The sequence below is a fragment of the Eupeodes corollae genome, chromosome 2, assembly GCF_945859685.1.
Source record: "Eupeodes corollae chromosome 2, idEupCoro1.1, whole genome shotgun sequence".
Lineage (NCBI taxonomy): Eukaryota > Metazoa > Arthropoda > Insecta > Diptera > Syrphidae > Eupeodes > Eupeodes corollae.
In genome coordinates this window covers 155,904,391-155,925,146 of record NC_079148.1, presented here as the reverse complement: position 1 = coordinate 155,925,146, position 20,756 = coordinate 155,904,391, and the positions used below count along the sequence as shown (strand labels likewise).

At 29.9% G+C, this 20,756-nt stretch overlaps 1 protein-coding gene across 2 annotated transcripts in view; it reads right to left on the bottom strand.

Moving 5' to 3' along the window:
* Nucleotides 1-348: 348 nt before the first annotated feature.
* LOC129946450 (protein still life, isoform SIF type 1) overlaps nucleotides 349-20,756 on the bottom strand; it is a 325,973-nt gene continuing 305,565 nt past the window's right edge. Inside the window, exons 26-33 of one of the 2 annotated variants that reach the window (XM_056056633.1) lie at nucleotides 14,267-14,446; nucleotides 14,046-14,183; nucleotides 13,811-13,968; nucleotides 13,381-13,743; nucleotides 13,121-13,316; nucleotides 12,896-13,055; nucleotides 12,583-12,686; nucleotides 349-3,789 (exon numbers count right to left, since the gene is read on the bottom strand). In XM_056056633.1, coding sequence (XP_055912608.1) covers nucleotides 3,707-3,789; nucleotides 12,583-12,686; nucleotides 12,896-13,055; nucleotides 13,121-13,316; nucleotides 13,381-13,743; nucleotides 13,811-13,968; nucleotides 14,046-14,183; nucleotides 14,267-14,446 — 1,382 coding nt within the window. In that variant the 3' untranslated portion in view covers nucleotides 349-3,706. The remainder of the gene's footprint in view (nucleotides 3,790-12,582; nucleotides 12,687-12,895; nucleotides 13,056-13,120; nucleotides 13,317-13,380; nucleotides 13,744-13,810; nucleotides 13,969-14,045; nucleotides 14,184-14,266; nucleotides 14,447-20,756) is intronic. The other variant, XM_056056634.1, reaches the window with a different exon arrangement.

The window sequence follows — 20,756 nt, the reverse complement described above, 5'->3', positions numbered from 1 at the left end:
CTTTTCAAGTCTTTGAATTCACTTGAAGATTTTGCATTCACTTAAAGTCTTAACATTTGTTTGGATTTTTTATTGAAATTTCACTAAACAATGTATTATAAGCTGGCAAAGACTTCAAGTGAATGAATGATGTCTCAAATGATTGCAATTAATTGATTGCAATCAAATGATTGAAGAAATAGAAAATCGTAAAATTAAAGTATGTAAGTAAAAGTAAGTTTTGGTAGCTTGTGTAATCGGTCTTACCTTTTTTTTTAATTTTAAAAGTTTCTGATGAGTTCCTGAACTGTTTATCATTCAATTATGAAATGTTGAAAGGTACCTACAAACCGCATTAAAAGGATATGTTCGATAAGAGGACTTTTAGTGCTTTGGATAGTATCACCAATCCATCAACTTATTTATTCATATTCCATTTTTAAGGGCTTCTTATTCTTCAAATCACCCTAAGATACTCACTCTTTTGGCTGATTCTTCTATAGATTCATTTGTTAGGAAACATCACGAAATTCTTTTTCCATCTAAATAAATAAAAACAACAGTCTTTCAGTCTATTTGTCTATTTCTTTTATTTTATAATTTCATTTTCATTTCTTTGACAATAAAAAATATTTCAATAAATTGATCGTAAAGTATTTGCAAAGAACTGTCTTTAATATTTAAACAAAACACAAAACAAAAGAAACAAAAACAATAATAATAACTTTAAAGTGCTCAAATTTGAATTTATATATTATGCCTTGAAGATAAAAACACTGTTAAATAATTACTAAATAAAAATCAATAAACTGCAGAATTTAAACTTTGAACACTTAAATATTTTTTTTATTAAAAGTTTATTTTTTCTTATTTCTTTTGCATTGTTTTGTGGGTTTTGTTATATTTAAAAATTGTCTTTGAATATTTTTGTTTTTTCTTTACATATAACATTTAACATCGTATTTTTTTAAGTTTTCTTTTTATCTTTTATTTGTTTTACCATTCAATTGGAATCATGCTTTTTTAATATAATATCTTGTTTTTTGTTTTTTTATTTTTATTTAATTTATTTCGGTTAAAATCGCTGTTTACTGATTTAATGAATTCAAATTAAAAATATTATACTCAAATAAAATCGTGAAATAGTTTCTAATAAATAAAATTGATGTAAATAAATTAATATACAATGTAAATATATAATTTGTTAATAATTATAAAAATTCTCTTAAAGTGTAATAATTCATTCTTAAACTTACTTCATAAATTTAATATTTAATTTACTTACTCATTTTATTTAGGTTTTTCTTTTATTTTTTTAGTTTTATATTTTTTTCTTCATTTGTTTTAATAATAAATAACATTTTCATTTTTTTTGCTTTTTTGGTTTTTGGTTTGTTTAAATTTAATTAACTTTGTTTTTTTTTTTTGCTTGTTTGATACAAAAGAAACGTTTCTCTTTTGTTCATCTATTAAATATTCACTTCATTGGGGTTTAATCAATTTTTATTCTTTTAATATTTTATTTTGTTATAATTTTTTGTTTCTTATTTCATTTATTTATTTTTTGTTTCTATATTAATTTTAAAGTTTTTTGTTATTTTTTTAATTCGTGTGTGATCTTTTTTTGAATTATTTTCATTTGCATTTGTGTGTTTTTTCTTTTATTGTGTGATTTATGTGAAATTAACTTATGTATTGTAAATAATTATATTTTGTTTAGTTGTTGTTTTGCTTTTATTAAATACTGATCAATTGCTATAATAAATTGTTCTAAAATTTTTCCTAGCGCAGGTTTTATTTTTATTTAAATTGTTGTTGTTGTTGGTTTTTCTTTGTTCGTTTATTGTTTAGTGTTGTAATTAATTTTAATAGTTAATAAGTTAAGTTTTGACAAGTGGAGTGGATTTTTCTTAAGGCTTATTGTAAGAAAACAATATAATTTATGGTGAGAAAAATGAAAATAATTTAGCTATATAATATAAATTTTGGTATAATTAAAGATGGGATATATTTTTTTTATTAACTTTTCTTTATTTAGTGTTGTGCTAATGAGTTTTTGAGTCAGATAAAACTAAAGTCATTAGGGTAACAAATTTAAATGTAGTAAAGCTTTTAAAGAATTATAAATTAATATTGTTTTTGAAATATGACATTTTTAAGAAACTAAGTTTGAAAAATCTATACTTTTAAAATAATTGCGATGTATCCACGATTTAGAGCAAATCAAGTTAATCGCTTATCAAATCATCAAAAGACTTTACTAAATTATGCACGAATTGATATAATAACCACAAACTTTCTAAGATATGAGAATGTTTATGGGTATTTATTAAATAATAAGTTAATAAAGTAGATATTTAGTTTCAAATAGATGTATTTTAAAATCAAATTTAAGAAAAATTTGAGTCCTAAGACTTAACTTTCACTTCAGTTGTTTTGCACATATCCAATAAAAACTTTCAATAACTTGAAGTCAAAATAATTCAGTATTGCAATCAACAAAGCCAGAACGTTTTTCACAAACTAAAAGTATTGCTACTTAATAAAAAATAATCTTGTGATAGAGGTTAAAAACAGAAATAAAGGTGGGTTGGAAAACTTGGACAGATTCGACTTAAAATTTCGAGTAATATTCGAAATGCCGAACGAACTTTTTTTAATCCTTTGTTAACTAAGTCCTGGTAACTTTTGGAGTATAATTATCACACGTCATAAACACAAAGTTTATTGACTTGAATAACTTCCGTTTTAGTTAAAACAGTATTCTTGACTTTAAGACTTGATTTTTTTAGGGATATACAATTTAAGATATTTGATTTAGATGTTATCTAAAAACATTTATTTAATAAAAAGATGGTAGGTTATTAAATAATTCACTTCTAAACATTCCTTTTTTCCCTTTTTTATGAAACCATTTTAAATATTCAAGATAATAATAAATATAATGTGAAAAGGGGTATCTTAAAAATTGAAATTGGAAATGGATAATAATTAAAAACATTAAAAATGTGAATAGCACAATAATAAAAAAATAAGTTTTCTGACTCAAAAACAAAATGCGATTTTTGAAAACTTAAATTTTTACTTCAGCATGAAGAATCTCTAAAGTTTTTCTTTCCTTTGAAACATTGTTTTAATAATAATGAATTTCTGTAGTATAGTATTTTATGTTGTTTGAGTTTCCATTGTTTATAAATAAGTTATACTTTTAACACTATTTTTTTCGGGATACATTTTTGTTTTGTTAATTGTATTTATATTTTAATATTCTATAAGTTCTGATGTTTTGTTTTAGGTTTTTGTTTGTTTTATTTTTTTAAATTTATTTTTAATAGAGAAACGTTTAATTGTGATGAAATTAAAAATTAATTTGCTATTTCATTTATTATTTTGTTGTTTTGTTTTTTGTTTAAAAAATACAATAAGTAATTGTCTTGTGTTTTTTGAGTTGTTTTTTGTTTTCCTTTTTTTTTGTTTATAAATTTTATTTACGTAAATTAATTTATATCATTTTGAAATGAATTAATTCATTTAATATCATCATCAAGAATTGTTTCTTTCTATTTTCGGAGAAACAATATTATTTAATTTAATTTTCATCCAGTTTTTTTTTTTAATTTTTCGAATATGATAATTTTCTTATATATTTTTTTGTTCGATTTATAAATATATAGACAATTTTTGTGTGTTTAAATTTTGTTTGTTTTTTATTAATTTATTATTAAAATTAGTTTTTCGAGTCATCTTTGCGTGATGTTGGCTGTGCATCGCCTAAACTAATCATGTCTCGTGGTTTCCACACCGGGGACCCTACAATTAAAAAAACAGGTAAAACATATAAAATAAATGTATATTCTCCTGTTGGCCAAATTAGTTTTGTTTTTTCTTTCATAAATATGACATAAATAAAAAGGAAAGTTTCAAAGACAAACGAAAATAGAAAACTAATGTAAATAAAATAAGTTAAGAAGACAATCGATAGCATTCCCTAATATAAAACAAATGTATCTTTTTCTAATATGAGAAATTTTTGTTTGGTTAAAATGTTGACATCGCTTGTTCTTTTTTATCATAATTTAATTGCACATTTTTATGATTTAAATTTGTTTTAATTTTGAAAAAATTTATGCCAACATTTTCCTTTTGCCAATTTAAAAAAAACATAAAATAAAATTAGTTACGTTACAGTGCCTAAATATAGTGATTATAGAAAATATATGTTTATGAAAAGAATAAAAATAAAATGCATTTCCGTGAATATATGTATGTTGTTTTTTTTTACTAAATTTTAAAGAAAACATAAAAAGAAGAACCTTCTACGAATATTTAAAATGAATTTGTTAGCATAAAAATTATGTTTCATTTTGGATCAAAACAAAATAGGGTGTGTTAACCATAAGACATATCAACCGGTAGTGCATAGCGGCCCAGACAATACTAAATTAGTAAATTATTTGTATTGTTTTTTTTTTTAATAAAACTAATTCTTTTTTTTACTCAATTTAATTAAACTCGTGCACGATTATATATTCCTTCGTGCAAAAATTACAATAAAATAAACTAAACAAAAAAATTAAATATTCATTTAATTATATATAATTTTTGTTTATATATAAAACTACAATCTACATTTGATTTTCTATAGATCTTGGTTAAGTGCGGGCGGTCACACTATGCACTTTGCTGTTGTTGTTGTAATATATTAGTTAAAAATTTTATATTCAAGCGATGCCAAGCATTTATATTATATATAATTTATATATTAAATAAAATATTATTTGCTATAGTTATACAAATATATTTATTAAAACTAAAATAAAAATATTATTAAGTAAAATTAACTTTCTTAAAATAAAAGTTAATACTTTGCTTATAAATATATTTACTTTTATATTTTATATGTACATATACATAAGTTATGTGCTTAAGTATAACTTTAAAATAAATATCACAAAAATGTTATACAATTACATCTATTTCTAAAATGTAATTTTTGAATAACAATACATAATGATTTTTATTTTATATATTTATCTTTGTTTTTGTTTTTTTCTTTGCATTTTATATTCAACAATGATTGCTTTTAATTTGCATTATTTATTTTATTTTTAAGGAACTATATAATTAATATTTATTTATATTTTTTGATCTGTTGTTTTATTTAAATACGCTCTATTGTAAGTAAATATAAATATTTTGTTTTTTGGGATGAAACAAGAACACATTTTTGGGGAATTTATTTTATTTTTGTTTTTCATTTGTTTAAATATTTAATTTTAAACGACGACGCAATAGTATAAAAAATCGGTAAAATTAGAGTTTATCGTGTTTTGTGTTTCTTTGTTTAAGAGCGAATTCCTTGTATGCTTTTGAGTTAGACATATAAATAATTCGTATTCGTCGCTTTTATCATCTTTTCCAAATTATATGTACTTTTTTATAGTTAAATTATGTAAATAGCTATCACTGTGCTAATTTAAGATAACATTTTCAGGTTCTAAGGAATTTGAACTAAGGCTTTTGTGCTATAATTAATTATATAGGTAGTTACTGAAGTGTACTTTTGTTTAACTATCAATATATGCAGCTGACGTTTTGCTTTTTATAAGAAAATATTTGTAACAACAAAATTCTAACAGTGAGACATTCTAGTTCTATAGTTTGACAAGTTGTATTGTCGTTTTAAAAATTGTTCTAATAGTCAATTATTTTCAACAAAATATATCAAAAAAGGTTGTTTTTTCGAATTTTCTAGATATAATAATATAATAGTTTTTAACTTAAGTCTACATCAGCTGAATATTTTATAAATAAAATTGTGATATCTTGCACAAAAAACTTTAAAAAATAAAGTTTATTTTTAAAGCTAAATATTCTTAAATATAACAATAATTATTTATAACTAAACAATATTCAAAACAAGCAACGAATTTGTATCCTTTAAAATTGTTTCATTATTTTATAAATCTATCTATACATTCGATACATCGACTATATACAAAATTTAAACAAATAAATACAAAAAAAAACTTACCTTTACTTTGGGATAACACAAAAATTGTAATATTATTATTAATTCTATTGAAATTATTTTAAGGGGATGCAACTTTTTGGTACATAAACATTAATATATTTTGTTGCTGATGGCTGTTGTTTTTTTTTTGAAAATTCAGAGCGAACGATCGAAAAACGAAGTCATGGATAAACATATTTTTAGAGCATGAATTACGAAAATATTTCGTTTTTAACTGACTGCGATTTGTGTTTATTTTAATTTATGTTTATTTTGGAGAATTTAAGTTATTTTATTTATTTATATAGACTGTTTTTGTGTTTTTGTTATTTAATTTTTATAACATCTACGCAGAAAACTATTTTCATTCTTTTTGTATTATTAATTTTTTGGATTCTTTTGATTTGATTTAAGATTACTAAAATTGTAGTTAGTTTTCTGTTTTTATTGTGGATATATTTTTGATTTTAGTTATTATACTGTTTTTGTTTTAGTTTTAGTTGTATATATATATTTTTTGATTTTTAAATTGATTTTTGTTTGTGTTGTTTTGTTTAATTAATTTTGATTTTACTGCTATGAAGCCCATCTAACTGTGTTGAGAGGATGAATAACATGTATTTAAGAATATATGTTTTTAAAATTTAAAATTTTTTAAAACACATAAGAATATTGTTTATTTAGTAGTATAGGTATAATGATACTATATGTAGGTATGTTTTCTAGCTAAAGTAGGTTAGTTTTTTTTTTTATTTAATTTAGTTTAATTTCACTATTTTTTGGTTTATTTTTTTTAAAGATACATTTAACAAGAAAGTTTTACTTTTATTTTTAAATATATTTATGTGTTTTTCTTCTTTTTGTTTAATTGTAGGGTGCATTATGTTTTGATTTTAGTATTTTTTGAAATTCCAATGTTTTAGAATTGAAGTTCTCCAAATGTCACTGTTGATTTTATTGATTTGATTATAGATCGTATAATTTTTTTTAATACTTTAAATTCTTTGATTAGGATGCAGCTTTTATCTTTAATATTTAAATTTATTTTGATTATTTTTATTTCTTTTGATTAGTTTTTGTAATTGTGGTATTAAAGAAATACAGAATGAAACTAAAATTTCTAATAGTGTGAATGTGCAGGTCAGACTGGTCACTTAAATTTGAATATATTTTGACTTTCCTAACTATCTTAAGCTTTGTCCGTACTTTTTAATTTGTATGTTCATATTCAGCAGAAAAGAAGTTAAATACTTTTTAAAATGGTTGGCTAGGTTATTGTATCAGCCCTACACTTAGAAGTTTAGGAACATACGTTAACGCCTCAATGATTTGTTGATTTAAATATCAATATTTCAGTTTAAAACCAAAACCCTTAAATAAATGTTTGATTAAATGTTGCCATTTTCTCAAAAAGTATTCAACCGAAGTCAAACTAAGATACTCTGTACTTTTAATTGTAATATTAACTTATTTTGTCGATAATCTTAGTAAGTCTCTTCGACTTTAATCACAATAAGCCCGTATATCTAATAGATAAGATGTCGCTTGAAAAATAAACAGGGCCCCTGATTTCTATGTTCTATGAAACGCCCAAGAAACTGATGTTTCAGATACTTTTTGAAATTAAAAAGATTCAATAATGCATATTTTTTCGTGCATACTTCAAGAAATCTATATAACCACTTAAGTTAATTCCTTTCACTCAAATGGAAACGAACCCTAAAAATGCTGATTGACAAGTTCAAAAAATGTGCTTCAGTATTTTTCTATTTACTTTTTCAAACAAGTATTGGATTTTTATGCCACACTTTTGACCTTTTTAAGGCAAAGTTAGATGTTTTAAGAGTATATTTCTGCTCCATTCGATTTCAAGTCAAGTCAAAAATGAAGTAACCTAGGCAAGAATCTTCTTTGATTTCAAAATCAAATTTGATTCGATTTAGCATCTTATTTCTTCATTCTTAATTTTTGTCCACTTTCGGTAAATTTTTCGGGAAATACTTTACACTTCAGAGCTCATTAAATTTTATGTGAGCTAAGAAACATTTCCTTAAAGAAAATTTAAATCTTAAAATGTTTTAAGTAAATTTTAATAGGATGGATTTTACTAAACAAAAGTGATTCTTCTCAATTTAATACCACATATTAAAGCGTTTATTATAAATGTACTTTGTTTATTTTGCATTTGTTTTGTTTTTTATCGCATTATCAGCTATCTACTATTTTTAAAAGTTAACTCCTACATTTTGCTAGCCTATAAACTGGTGGTTAAGATAACTTTAATATATGGTTGATTTATGTTTTTTTTTTTAATTTATTTAGGGGCTGTTTTGGGGGGTATTTTATTATTATTTCTATTATTCTTTTGCAATTGAAAGCTATCTATAGTATACATTCTTTTTGTTTTAAATTCTGTTCTTAACTTGGATTAAGTTAAATTTTTTTGATTTATTGACTATTTTTAAATTCTACAGTGTTTAGGTTGTCTTACTTGTTTTTCTTGTTTTTGTTTTTTAAGTTAGTAGTTATTTTCTTGAGCAATTCGTTTCAAGATTGATTTTAGTTTTATGTAGTTTTGTGTTAATTGATTTATTTGGTGTGTTTTGTTTTTGATTTTGTCTTTGTTTTCCTCTGTTTTGCTTCGTTTGATTTTGTCGTCTGAAAAGTTCATTTTAGTGTCTCATGCAACTAGATTTTTGTTTGTTTTTGATTTTGTTTTAATAAATTTGTTGTGCTTTAAATTTAATTACTTAGCTCAATTTAGTTGAATTATGCTACGTTTTTGATTTTGTTTTGTTTTATTTGTATACCTACATGTGTTTATGTTTTCGTTATAATTGTTTTATTTGTAATATTTGTTACTAGGTTCGTAAGGCCGTTTCATTTGTATCGCAATTTTTTACCATCGATTTTTGTTTTCTATGCTTCACACCTTAAATATTTTTCTACTGTTTTGTTTATTTTGCGTCGACATTCAATCCCAGTTTTACTTGTTTTATCTAATAGTTTTTTGTTTTTTTTTTTTGATTTTTGTAATGTTTTCATTTGTATTTTTTAAATGGTGTTATATTTAAATATGAAATTCCTGATTGTAGACTTTTTTCCTTAAATGTTTTATTCTTAAAATGTTAAATTTTTTAATCTTACTTATAAACGAAGTCAAGTGAATTCTAAAATATCTACTTATCTACACTTACGTAAATGTTAAACATTCATAAAAACTCAGTGCAATTTCATATACGGTCATACATATACTCGTATGTAATTATATGCATTTTTGTTTGATTCGTTCAGTTTTTGGTTTTGTTTTTATTTATAAAGGTCCTAAATTTACGTTAATAATATCGAATAAAATTTGTAAGTTTACGTATTTATTTTGTTGTTCTATTTACAAGATCAAATTTTAATTTGTTTTTATAAAATTTGGATTTTTATAGTATTTTAAGATGAAAAATGTGTCTATTTAAAAAACGGTTTTCAAAAATAAATTGAAAGCATTGAGAAGGACTTTTTTGTTGAAAAAAAAAAGAAGAAACTCGAACAAAAACTTCTTCTAGAAAAAATATCGTATTCGAAATTAGTCTGCAAATATTGTAAGTCTGATGATATTCATGTAACTTAATTAATCTTAAGATTTATATTCTCAAGTATAATGACTACGAAATACCTTGATTTTTCAAAAATAATTTAAAATTTAGTTCAAACTTCATTTTTACTATTTTTAAATGAAACACTTTAAAAAGGGCGTCATTAAGCCGGAACTTGACAAGTCTTAAGAAGAAGAATAATAATTAAGACAAAATATAAGTATTTTTTCAGAATTGAATGCGTTTTCTAAAAATAAAACAGATTTTGCCCGCAATTTATAGGTGAATTTAAAAGAACAATTTAAAAATCAAGACATTCTGACTTAAGTTGACAATAAAAAACGTGTGTTTGAAATTTCAGGAAACTTATTTTTGGCACACAGCTCAGACCTCAGGCCAAGGATTGAGTTTTCGTCTTGAGAGTATTGAAAACTTAATCTTAAACTTAACGAAAAATAACTTCTAATAATGATTTCAATGACATGATTGATTTTACAAATTTTATTTTTAAAGACGTTAAATTGTTTTAAAATCCCTGTTTGATTTGCTATTAGTTTTATTTTTACAATATAATTTATTTTAATAATCTGCACTGTTGTTTTAATTATATGGATGGAAATGTGTGTGGAAAACGGAGATAGTTTTGAGTTGTCTGTCGTATAATATTTTGTTTTAAATTTGTTCAGTTTGGCAAGAAGTTCCAATTTTTTGTTGTTTTGCTGTTGGTAGTTTTTGTTGTTTTTTGTTAAGTTTTCTTTAAATGCTGAATGCGTTTTTGATACATATAATAGAAACCTGCACTCAACTCGAGTGGAAAATTATAAATATTTATAATTATAAATTATAAATTTATAAATATTCAATAAAATAACACCCGTATTTTTATTATAATTAAAAATATCTATCAATATTTTCTACAACATTTATTCGCAATGTTATTGTTTTTATTTTTATTTCTAAAATAATATTTTTATACAAAACTTCCTCAGAGGAAGCCACATTGGATTGGTTATTATTATTATTAATATTAAAAAGAGATACTTTGCCTTTTAAATGCATATCTCATAGAGTTTTGTTTGTTTTATAATTGTATCTACAAAAATTCTATCTACAGTTCTATCTCACTCACGGTTTTGTTTTTTCTTTTTTTAATTTAAATCGTTTTCGTCCTTGTGCTTATATTTTAAACGTGAATTTCGTAATAGTCATGACAGTCGACACAACCACTAGCGTCAGCACTGTGCACTTCGTGTGCTTCAAAACTTCCACCTGATGAGCTAGACATGCCGCGTGGCATCTTTTTCCGCGTACGACTTTGTCGCACGCGGGCTTTTTGCTAGGAGGGTTTCTTTTGGTACATGCAATCAACGCATGTGGGGTGCTCGAGGGCCCGGTTGATGACTTCACTGGGATGCATTTGTGGAGGCATCATGCCATAGTGACCGTGTTGTGATGAGGAAGACGACTGCTCGTATATTCCCATGTCGTTCATGCCGTAGCGGGCAAAGGCGTTTTCAGCCGATTGCGATCGGACCGGGCCTGTAGTGTTGATGGTGTAGATCCTTTCGGGAGAGACACCGTATCGATAGGAGTTGCTTGTGCTGCTCTCACGGGATGTTGAGCGCTCTAAGGACTTGCTTATCCGGCGGTGTCCTGTGGAGGTTGGCCCACTGTCTCTGCGCATGGTCGAAGCTGTGACATAGTGATCGCTACAGGTCTGATTGTCATAAATAGGATAATAGTGGTAGTAGGGATCTTGTGCTTTCTGTGTCGCTTCGAAACTACCATGGGCACTCATGCTGCGCTTGCGACCACTGCGTTCGGGTGATCTCGAATCGAAACTGCCACGGGGGCTCTTAAGAACACCTCTTGGGATGTCGAGATTTGGTTCCGAGCAACGGCTGTCGAAGCTGCTTCTGGGTGAATGTCTGTGGTAGCTACCACGGTCTGGGGACAAATGTTCAATGCTACTTCGGGGAGAAAGATGTGGGGATAATGACTCGATGCTACAATTTTGAGAGGGAGCTAGTTTTTTCAAGCAACTTCGATCAGGGGACTTCGCCTTGCAGGGCGAAGAAGACGAGGGTTTTAAAATACCGCCTCCATTGCAAGGGCTAACCGATCGTTTAAGAATTCCTCCACCACCCTCCGAGCTTCGACGTGGGCTTGGAGTCCTTCGTCCAACCGAGAGCCTGTCCTGAGAACTGTCACGGCTCAAACTAACACTCAATCGCTTGTTGCCTTGGTCACTTATACTTTGCCTTGGTGACTTTACCTTGATAATTCGCACTGGACTGCTGCCTTGAGACTTGGACCGATCTGGCGAAATATAAATACTTTGACGAGGAGACTTGATAGTCTTGGTTTGTTTACCACAAATACTACTTGATGTACTGCTCGTACTTCCACTGCTGCTCTTCGACTTTGACTTGAAAATCTTGTCAACTTTCTTATCGATTACAATTACATTCGATGCATCTTCGGAGTCATCTTCTGCTTCGGAACGTTCAGAAGTCGTAGCTGTCCCCGCTCCACTATCGCTCTCGCGGTCATTTCGCGGTGGCATAGCTATTTCTGCCACAACAATTGTGGTATTGTCGATAACAGTCTGCGGTTCGGGGGACAAGCTCGAGTCGGGTCCTTGTTGTTGTTGTTGGTTATTTTCAGTCTGCGATTCGAGAGTTTTCTCCTTTAAATTAGCCATGTAAGTGGCGATGTCACAAGTATCAGTCAGATTTTCATGCTCTAAATCACTTAAATGTTTATCCATAAAACGTATATTCGATTGTTCGTCCTCTCGTTGCTGATTATTGTTATTAATTGAAGCCGACTTGGCCAATTCATTGGAAAATATTTCAATGACTTGGATGTCCTGCTTTGGGGATTGTTTGGGAGAGGTTCGATGACTATAGCTAGAACTAATACTTAAACTACTACTTGTCCCTGGGAAGGCGTTCTTCTCACTTGTGGGTGATATTATTTCACTTATGCTTTTAGTCTTACCTAGATCTTTCATTAGGACTGGCTGATAGCTGGATGGGGGATGGGATGATTGTATCAATCGGGCTTGACTACCTGTGCTTCCGACCGATAGGGTTGATGTAGTGCTGTGCATTTTTGGTTTTGGTTTGATGTTAAAATTGGAAAAAAGAGGTTAAAGTTAGCTTTTAAAAAATTACTAAATTAAGGGTTTTTTTTTTTAATACTTTAACGATTTAAAGCTTCAATTTCTTGAAACTGTCTCGTCAACTATAATTTTAAAGGGTTTTATGATTTCTATAAATCTATGTTAAAGCTAGGTTGTTAAAAGACTCACCTTAAAGTAAGATGGTTGGGTGTCCTACCCAGTGTTGCTTTGGGTTTTATTGTGCCCTGTTGGGAATCTTCTTCACCTTCAGATTTGGTGCCAGGGTCTGTGCTTGGATCACTTGGAATTTGCTGTTGTTGTTGATGATGTGGTGGCTTTGGTGGTGGATCTAAATGAAGTGACACCAAATTTTATATAGTATTGGAGAATTGGAGACATTTTGTATTAACATACCAGCAGCATCACCAACTGTCTTACTACGACTTCTGAAACCAGTTGGATGCAATTGTTGGTGCGATTGCATGGGGACATCATCAGCCTCTTGGCTACCCGATAGATTATCATAATCAATATTGCCAGCTGAATGACGTTGTGCACCCGATTTTTTCTTGGGCTTGCCAAGAGTTTGAGATCCTTGAATGATTGTTATCTAAAAATTAAAATTGTTGTCAGATTATTTGTTACAGAACTGTAATCGAAGTTTATAGAAATACCTGTTGCTTAGGCCTTTCTAAAGTCTGTGAACTACCCGAACCACCTTGAGATGATATACCCGATACTGAGCTAGCACTACCACCAAATCCCTTCATCGGAATTGACATGTTGCGTACGCTCTCACGTATTATCTGTCTGATGGTTTTCAGGAACGCATTACGAAAGTCTGCTGTACTATTCGACAGTACGTAGACTTTCTCCGAACGTCGTTGCAATTGTGAGCGTAAGTGTATCAATTCCCATAGGAAATGTGAGTCCATATCCTTAGCTGACGAGGCACGAACTTGTACCTCCGTAACTGGTATGAGAACTTGATAGCGAATGATTTCGACTTCGTTTGGAGCATTTTTATTAGAAACGCCCTAAAATTCAATTTCAATTTTTATCTTACCGTAATATTCAAAAACATGTAGGTTAAAAAAAACTCACCATTAGTTTTTTCTTTTGTCGCAAACGCTCTTTGCAAAGGAACACAACCGCTGATTTAAATACAAAGCACATAGCATGTAGCTCAAGACCTTTTTTAATTTTTCCTAAGAAATCCGAAATATTTAGCCATTCAACGCCGCCATAGTATAAAAGATCGCCTGGAATATTTTAAAAAGAAAACTTTGTTTGTAAAAGAATATTCGTTAACAGGAAAATATAATTGTCTCTTAGAAACCTGGACTAAGGTCTATTGGCTGTTTACAGGATTTCTGATGCTGTCGAAAAAGATGATCAAATATAGCACCATATTCTTCGTGGATTCGTTGCATTTCGTTAATATGTTCGGCGACCTTCTCCATGCCCTTGAGTGCCTCTGTTAAAATAGAAAATGTAGTAAATTTTAAATCAAGACCTTTGTTAGATATAGATAAGTGAGCCAAAGCAAAATATACATACCAACTAAATGAAGATGCTCATCTGCACGTGAATCGGTCAAGTTTCTCAATTGTTGCAAAAGCAAGGGATACTTCAGGATACGTTGAATTGGCTTTATCAAATATGATTCCAAAGTGCTGCTGTGCTGTTGTTTAGGATTTCTAGCCGCTAGGAATTCCTGTAAAGCGTTATTACCTTCATCTGAAAAAAGAAAAAAAAGAAAAATTATACACATTTAATTTGTAAATAGGTCCACTTGAAAAATTGAGTTCAATGCATTTTTAAGCGAGTGTAAATAAGTTATACGAGGAGTATGGTTGCCCTAAAAGAAGATATAGAAATCACGTTACAACCTATATGAAATTCATTCAAGTCAAGACTGTAGAACTAAAATTCCCAGTTCTTAAAAGAATTTAATTTATACTATATTGAAGTTGGCACAATTTGATTTCATATCTACCCCATCATTATTAGTCCTTCAGACATTCTAGGGCTCCCTTCTAATTAAATTGGTACTCTCCAGTTTCATTCAGGTTTGAATGAAATCGTATCCTAATTATGGATGGTAATTTCAATTTAAAAAAAACAACAACAACCACAAAAACAACTTTTCAATTCTGGTCTTCGTTGCTTTCTAAAGAATATTTGACTCTAATTAAATACCTTGTGTATGTGAAACAAAAAATCCCCAACCCCATCACCCACCGCACTACTTTTTATGCAAAAACATATAAAGTATGTATATAATATTCAATGATGTTGAAAACCATTGAATTATATTTCATTTATATATTTGCATTTAATTATGTAGTGGAAAAAAGTATACAAAATGTAATGAGAGACAAAAATTGGGACATTTTTAAAGCGTAAGTGGTTTTGAAAATTTTCTGAAAGAGTTAAAAAAGATTGAAAGAAATTTAGATAAGACTTTTGGGAGGTGAATTTCGATGAATTTAAATTTGATTTTATGAGAAATTTTAAGGATGGGGACTATGTACTTTTTCACTAGCCTCATATTATGTACTTTTTCCTTAGCCTTATAAATCTCGTGGAAATTGATTGCAGTTTCCTCTAAGTTTGTCATGATTTGAAATTTATTTTTATTTTGTAATGTATGGTCAGCAAAATTGTGTAACCCCCTGTAAATGATATTCCCACGGGACTTGAAAAGGTGAAGACGCAGCGAATAAAAATGCGCAGAATACAAATAAAATGAACACAAAAAAAATTAATTACTCTAACAAGTGCTCTTAACTACCCAAAGGTAGATACTTAGTTTTTTTCTTGCATACAGCTATCCGTTTTATGCCACTGATGGAGCTCCACCGCCAGTCCCCTGCATCCCCCTAACGAGAAGAATATGAATAATTTGCTCTACATGCCAAGTTCTACTCCACCATTTCTTTAGATACAATACGCAGAATAAAATTAAAGTGAGCTCTTAACTCGTGTAATAGGTATACCATCACAGCCTTTCTCTATTAAGAGCACTTTCATGAATCAGAAAACTAACTGAAGGAATGAATAATATTACCAGGACCATTTGATATAATTTCAATTCTATGTAAATCGTTCTTCTCTTCTCTTCCCTTTTTTTTTCTATCCCGAGAAACCCATCTTATCACAATCGCTCTCTGTCACGCAATAGATTCTAGAATGCACGGGGTTAGAGAAAGGACCTCCATCATAATAACACATATACAGTTGTGGTCAAAATATTAGCACTAGACAGATGAAAAAAAAATCTGTTTAATGGTGAAAGAGGTTCCTAGGCTTAGGAGACTTTAAAAATATGAACTCCACCCGACAAAAATATGCTCCAAATGTTTGATAAATTGAGAATTAATATCCAATATTGCTTTAGAAAGGTGTTGTTTTAGAGTTGTATTTGTTTTCTTTTTTAAAAATTTGACATATCTTAAGAAATGGATTATATTTGAACAACGTTTTCTTGTATAATTATTTAAGTCCTTAAAAGCTTAATAACTACACAGGAGGCAACTGCATTTTAAGTACCAATTTGAGGTTCTATTTTTTTGACCACAGCTGTATACCTATCCACATATAAATACACCCATCCATCCACGTTGCAATTACGTGAGTTGTTTTTGTGGTTGTGATGGGATTTGCAAAAAGGATAGAAAAACAAAACCTAACAAGGATAAGACGACCATACAAAAAACGATTTTTGACGTGTGTCGAGAAAAAGAGATTTTCATATGAATGCGATGTAACGCATGAGAGTGCTTTTAAAGTTATTCCTAAGTTAAGTTCAGAGCATCAGTCGTATGTATAGTTGCTGCTAGTGCTGCAAAAAAGCTTATAATAAAATACATTAATGATATGCGTTCCATTTTCACATCCTTTAAGATATGTACACATATCATAATAGAAGAACATTGGAGGATTCGTTTTTGTTGAGAAAGGCAGGGGTTCGAGGGAGTGGGAACGTGGGGTGACCATGCATATATTACGTAATGCATATAACTTAATTATGGCCAAGGTAAAAAGAAAGTCTATTTTTAGTTTAGTTAGAGGAAGAGAGAGCAAAGCAGACAGTTTTAGTCCTTGGAGGTTATACGAATAAGTTTTAATAGTCTAATGGTTTGATATCATTATTAATGAAATTCTTAATTGTAAAATAAGGTCTTACAATTGGTATTGCGTTTTTTAAGATATTTTATTGAACCAAGAGCTTGAAAACCATTTTTTCTCTTTTTTTAAAGACCCTAGGGAAAAAGGAAGCAATAACACTTGGCTTTCAAAAAAATCTTGGGCTCGAATTACTGCTTCACAAGAGGAAGTAAGAAATGAGCTAGAGTCCTCGTATCGCATTAAAAAAAAGAGGTTCACCGCAGTGTGCGCCGCGAAAAACGTAACGACATCAACGCATTAACGCAAGGACCGGTTACAGAATAACTCAAAGCAACACCTAGTGAAAGAAGTAGACGGTACTGTGATAAGTTCGGTGGATGAGCAAGTCAGAAGGTGGAAAGAACACTTTTCCTCGGTTTTAAACTGAGTGTTTACAAACAAAGTGCAGCCGATACATTCTGAAGAGCCTGAAAAAACTAATCCCCGAATCCGTACTGCACCTCTCATTGATGGAATTCCCGCAGAGCTTTTACAAGCAGTGCCAACGTAATCAAGCGAACTACTTATAAAAGACCCTGGACCAGCGAACATTTCCCCCATGAGTGGAAGAAGGGAATTATCGTCAAGCTCTCTAAAACAGGAGATCTTACAAACTGCGAATTGGCGTTCCACTGCTGTTGCCAAAATAGTAGCAAAAGTTATACTGGAACGCATCAAAGAACACCTTGAGGACACACTTAATGTCGAACAAGCAGGATTCCGCGCTGGATCCTCCTGTATTGATCATATTAACACCCTGCGGATCATTATTGAACAGTGCTTTTAATATCGATCACCACTACACCTGCTGTTTACGACTTCGAGAAGGCCTTTGCTAGCGTGAACAGGGAGTGTATCTGGTTAGCTTTACAAAGAAGAGGCATCCCAGAAAAACTAATAGCTATTATTAAAGCAACATATGCAGCCTTATTGCGAGTTTCGCCCGAACAACATTCCACCCGAAAAATTTGACTTTTCACTTTTCGCCTATTGTGAGTTTCACCCGAAAATTATTCATGTTCGAAGAATTCCCCTTATTGTGAACGATCATTTCGGGCGGAATGATATGCCGTTAACAGTGATAATTTTCACTTATTTTTATGAGGCGAACAAGAGCACAATAAGGCGGAAAATGTAAGTTGTTTGTTTATTTTTTTAAGATAAGAAAAGTTTAAATTCAAGTTTTTTGTTATAATGCAGGAGCAAAACAATAAAAAAAGACCAAAGTGATATGCTGCTTAGTAAAATGCAGGAGAATCCAGAAATTCAAAAACCTCCAGGACTTGAGCGAGTACCAGGCTAAATGAGGATTGTGCCAAACCAACATCGTGGTCCTTGCCAACTCCTTTTTGGTACCCACCCTCTGCAAAGAAACGTAAACATGCAGCGAGTTTCACAATTAGTGGTATAGCAAATTTTTGTTTCGCGGAGTGTAAGGAGCTGGTAAGCACATCCAACAAATACTTAAATGCTGGTTTGTTAAGCCTGTAGTAATGATGAAATCTGACAAAAATAAAGATTAATTCCTTTTCACATACATTAAAAGAATTTTCATTCATACAAGGACTCACGCATCTCTAAAGGATTAGAGTGATCCCTCAAATTCCTTCGAAGTGCTCGCTCCTCACTTATTTGGTCTTCCTCAGATAAGATGCGCAGAGCTATGCTATGCATACTTACAAAATAGTAATGACAATTATCCTTTCTTTATTAAAAAATAACAATTTAATTTTCTATCCTGAAATTCTTATTTAACAATTGTCAAAACAAACATATATTTGTCCCAGCTTACAATAAGGCCTGTTCATTTTCTGAACGCAATAAATCCGCTGTCTAAAAAAAGGTGTGCAAATTATTCGTTTTAGATAATCCAATTAAGAATTGGTAGTCACAATGAGTGGAATTACTAGCGTAGCCACAATTTTATTTCTATTGTAAGTATTTTCGACAAATAACTGATGCACTAAATTCAATTATAGTATTATTTAAGTTAACAGAGAACTTGCACGTTGCATTTCATTCTCCGTTTCCATCGTAGTGGAGGGAGAATTTATTGCGCTCCTCACTTTTCAGAACGTGCCTATTTTTCGAACTGTCACTTCTGATTCGAAGTGAAATTTTCATTCGGGCGAAACTCACAATAGCTTTTAAAATTTCGGGGGAACAAACATTTTTCGGGGGAAATGTTTTCCGGGCGAAACTCACAATAAGGCTGATGGTGTATCCAAGTGTCAGGTCCTTCAAGATGGTAGGTTGTCAGATGATTTTGAAATCCGTCGCGGAGTCACACAGGGCTCTATAGTGTCGCCAATATTGTTTTTGTTGGTGATAAGCGATGTACTGCGCACAGCTTTGTTAGGTAGCGGAGGGATGCAATGGAATTTGACATTATATTTAAAGCCCTTGCATTATGCCAACCATGTTTGTTTACTCTCTCATAGGATCATAGATCTCCATCAAATGACAACAAGTGTGGAGAGAGAGGTAGAAGTTGTGGTACTGGAAATAAATTCCGGCAAAACAAAAATGATCAGCATTGAAACCCGACCATCCTCTCAAATAAATATTTTCTCGCAACTGGTGGAAAAAGTGGATTGCTTTTAATACCTTGGAAGTATCGTTTCATCGAAGGCGGAACCGAACAAGACGTCATCTGCCGCATCGGCAAAGCAAAAGGGGCGTTCAGTATGGTGTCGAAAATTTGGAGGAAGAACTATATCAGCCTAATAACAAAGCTACGACTGTTCCGCACAAATGTCAAATCTGTGCTTCTTTATGAGTGCAGCACTTGGAAGGTTACTTCAGCTATAACAACAAAGCTGCAAACCTTCGTGAATAGATGTCTTCGTAACATCCTAAGGATTGCCCGGCCAAACCGTATTTTAAATGAGGTCCTTTATAGAAGGACAGGTCAGGAACCTATAGAATCTATAATACGAAGACGTAAGTGGCAATGGATTGGACAAACGCTTCGAATAGGTAACGACTGCATTGAAGGCCAAGCAATGCAATTGGATTCCACTGCTCACAACTTAATTTTGAATTTTGAAACAAAATTTGGAGTTCTTCCACGAGTAAGCTAGTTTCTATTTCATCGAATTCGAATAAAACATAGCAGGAATAGTTTTAAACGGGCCTTGTATTGAAGTAGATAGTATGCACAATAATATGTGTAATATGTTCAGAGGAAATAAGTATGCAGATGACTAGCAAACCTTTCAGTTCTTGTTTAACTTCTTGTCAATAAGCAAATCCCTATAATTTTTTTTTATTAAGACATACATATGTCAGCAATACATTTTTTTTTTAATTTTTGACACTGACGAAGTTTCATAATTAACATAACTTTCCAATGTTTCTTCAAGGCCTTCATTGTAAAAATGTTTAAATGAAAGCAAAGGTCTTCTAGAAACTAATACTTTCAGCATTATTCACGTTTCCAATTTTTTGAAGATGAGAAGCATTTATGTGGGAATTTTAATCACCATAACTCCTTATTTTGATTCTGTGTGAGTAGATATATTGGTAAAGAAAGCAAAAGGATTTTATGATAGAATTTTGTAAAAAAAAAACTTTAAGATATCATCATCCATCATATTTGAAGTGAAGATCTTAAATTTGATCAAAATATTTTATTGCTTAAAGGTTTTTTAAAGTATTTTTAAAAAAAAGTACTCTTGCCTCATCACAATTCAATAGTTGCAGGATGAATAAATATTTCCTTCACCGGAGAAAGTTCATGTGATTTTTCTGATGTACATTTTTTTCTGTTTCAATAATTTATCTCTCTCGAATTAAACCGAGGTGTGTAGTATAGTTTCAGTTAAGAACATATCATTGTCATTCTGACGCTTACGCCTTATTCTTTATATATTCC